General features: G+C 46.0%; 1 protein-coding gene and 1 long non-coding RNA gene across 7 annotated transcripts in view; one reads left to right on the top strand and one right to left on the bottom strand.

The window, feature by feature from the left end:
- Positions 1-3,089, top strand: part of LOC108537624 (uncharacterized) — a 72,743-nt gene that overhangs the window by 49,831 nt on the left and 19,823 nt on the right. The window lies entirely within an intron of this gene.
- KCNE3 (potassium voltage-gated channel subfamily E regulatory subunit 3) overlaps positions 812-3,089 on the bottom strand; it is a 12,715-nt gene continuing 10,437 nt past the window's right edge. For all 6 annotated transcript variants that reach the window (XM_017885235.1, XM_017885236.1, XM_017885237.1 and 3 more), the window contains one exon: positions 812-1,435. In XM_017885235.1, the coding sequence (XP_017740724.1) occupies positions 1,084-1,435 (352 nt within the window). In that variant the 3' untranslated portion in view covers positions 812-1,083. The remainder of the gene's footprint in view (positions 1,436-3,089) is intronic.

Below are 3,089 nucleotides of genomic sequence, written 5' to 3'. Positions count from 1 at the left end.
TATATATATATATAAATTAGCTGGGTGTGGTGACAGGAACCTGTAATCCCAGCTACTCAGGTGACTGAGGCAGGATAATTGCTTGAACCTGGGAGGTAGGGGTTGCAGTAAGCCAAGACTGGGTCGCTGCACTGCAGCCTGGGTGACATAGGGAGACTGTCTCAAAAAAAAAAAGAAAAGAAAATTTTCTCACAGAACTCAAAACTGAAGAGGCTGCTTTGGAGGTAGTTTAGTCCTGTTGGCTGGCAATGTGGCTGGGCTGGGAAGTACCTTGTGACTTGGTTCAAGAAGCATATGAACCATAGAGCTAACAAGGCCTAACATTCAGGGTCCTGACTCACATGAGCTCCTTCTTAAGGTCCCAGTAGGGGCCCTAGCAACATATTAATGTGGCAGTATATTTTCATAATGTTTGCAAAAGTAAGATATTTCAGAATTCTTTTTCTTAAAGAGTCCCCAGAATTGTATGACCTTCAGGCCTGGATCCACTCCTGTGTGGCACAGAGTTTTGAAAAGCACTAGGCAAGGAGACCAGAGTTCCTGGGTTCCAATCATGGCACTACTCAGGCCCAAATGGGCGGCACAGCACTTGCCCTGCTTTCTTTATGGGAGTGCGAGTGGGAGTGGGGGCGGGGTGGTGGTGGTAAATCATATCTGTGATATGGGATAATCATCACTGCTTCTCATGGCTTTTGAAGATAACACATAAAAAATGTGTCCCCAGAGCATCTTCCTGTCTCATTTCCCTCTGCTACAACTTCTCCTTTCTCCAACCTTCAGGCCCCCAGTACTTCAGCCACTGAACCAGTTATTGGTCATTATCTGTTGCTACTTTTATATGTTTGTTCATGACTCCCACTGTTTATAAAGTCTGTCTTTTCCTGGGAAAAAAAATCCTTATGCACAAGGCTTCAGTCTACCAGCCCCTCTTCTCCCACCCCAGTGACGACCTCCCTTAGCCCTGTTTCTTGTTGATCTTACAGATAGGGACACTGAGACCTGATGCAGTCCACAGCAGAGTTCTGGAGGCCCCAGATGCAATCCCCAGGTGTCTTGGTCTTCCACCATCCCAGCCCTCTCGTGTTAGATCATAGACACACGGTTCTTGATATACACATGATAGGGGTCACTACGCTTGTCCACTTTGCGGGAGCGGGTGTATCCCAGGATGAGGCTGCCCACAGTGACAGCAAATAGAAACATGACAAAGAGAATGTACATGTAGGAGTTGTCATCACGGCCAGGTAGGCTGGCCCGTCGCTCTTCAGTCTGGTTGTCTGGCCCCAGCCCTGGCCCTGGCCGGCAGAGCAAATTGCTGTGAAGAGTGGCATTTAAAGCCTTCAGCACGGCATGTAGGCTCTCATACCAAGTCTCAGTTCCATTGGTAGTCTCCATAGCAACAGGGATTGAGGTGGGGGAAGACTCGGTAGAAGCTCTGGTGGCAAGAGAAAAGAGAGAGGGCATGGCTCTGTCACCTGCAGCTCAAATGAACTCCTCCCTTCAGATCCCAGTAAAATCCTAGCATCATGGCTGATATGGTTTGGCTGTGTCCTCACCCAAATCTCATCTGGAATCATAGCTCCCATAATCCCCATGTGTCATGGGAGGGACCCAGTAGGAAGTAACTGAATCATGGGGGTGGGTTTTTCCCATGCTGTTCTCATGACAGTAAATAAGTCTCACGAGATCTGATGGTTTTATAAAGGGCAGTTCCCCTGCACCTGCTCTCTTGCCTGCCACCACGTAAGATGTGCCTTTGCTCCTCCTTTGCCTTCTGCCGTGATTGTGAGGCCTCCCCAGCCATGTGGAACTGTGAGTCCATTAAACCTCTTTTTCTTTATAAATTGCCCAGGTTTGGGTATTCCTTCATGGCAGTATGAAAATGGACTAATACAATAGCTTATTCTGGTTACTTGATTACATGTTTGTCTTTTCCACTAGACCACATACTAAATAATAAAGGCAGGGCCTATATTTGTTTTACTCACTGGTATATGTATACTATAATTGTAGTATAAAGCCTTCCCCGACCATCAGAACCCATATTAATCTCTCCTTTCTTTGGATTCTATAAATCACTGAATTTTAGGTTAGAAGGACCTTAAGGATTATTTAATGTAACTCTTGCCATTTTATACACAGGGAAACTGAGGCCTTGAGAGACTAAGTGGCTTGTCCATGATCACAGAATATTAGAGGTAGAGCCAAGACAGAAAGCCCTGCTCCATGTGGCTAGCTTAGAGCTGCTTCTACTTCCAAGCTAGCTCTCAGCAGGACTGTGTGGCACCATAAGAAGACATTCATCACAACTCTCCTTCAGCACAGTTCTCTTTATAGACTCCACAGACAGGTTGGGCACAGTGGCCCACGCCTGTAATCCCAGCACTTTGGGAGGCTGAGGCGGGCGGATCACTTGAGGTCAGGAGTTGGAGACCAGCCTTACCAACATGGTGAAACCCCATCTCTACTAAAAATACAAAAATTAGCTGGGCGTAGTGGTGAGCACTTGTAATCCCAGCTACTTGGGAGGCTGAGGCAGGAGAATCACTTGGACCCAGAGGTGGAGGTTGCAGTGAGCCAAGATAGAGCTGCTGTATTCCAGCTTGGGCCACAGAGTGTGACTTTGTCTCAAAAGAAAAAAAAAAAAAAAAGACTCCATGGACACCTTTTTGGAAGATGCCTGGGGATGGTTTAAATTTCATCCTACCTGGAGACCAGAAGCTGGATCATTTGACCTCTCAAGCATCTTGTGTCCCAAAGACTAGATATTCCTAGCTATTTGCAGAAATTCTGTTGGAAAGGAGGTGGTCAGGGAAATGGGAACAGGTTGGTAATCACTGCAGGCATTGGAGAAGAGAAGAACAGCTTGGGCCTGAGGGCGGGAGAGTGAAAGGAGTTCTCAGTCTGGCTTGGGGTTTACCTGCCCACAAAAAGAAGACACAAGCACACCAACTATCTTGTCTCCTGAAATAAAGTCATTATGTACCTGGCATATACTAAGTGATTATAAATGTTCCTTTTCCTTCTTCCCAGAGATCCTTAGTCTATAATATAGAAATAACTTTTTTTTTTTTTTTTTTTTTTTTTTT

This window comes from Rhinopithecus bieti, unplaced genomic scaffold (genome assembly GCF_001698545.2).
Source record: "Rhinopithecus bieti isolate Rb0 unplaced genomic scaffold, ASM169854v2 scaffold_14549, whole genome shotgun sequence".
In the NCBI taxonomy this organism is placed as follows: Eukaryota; Metazoa; Chordata; class Mammalia; order Primates; family Cercopithecidae; genus Rhinopithecus; species Rhinopithecus bieti.
This window is presented reverse-complemented; position numbering and strand designations above follow the sequence as displayed.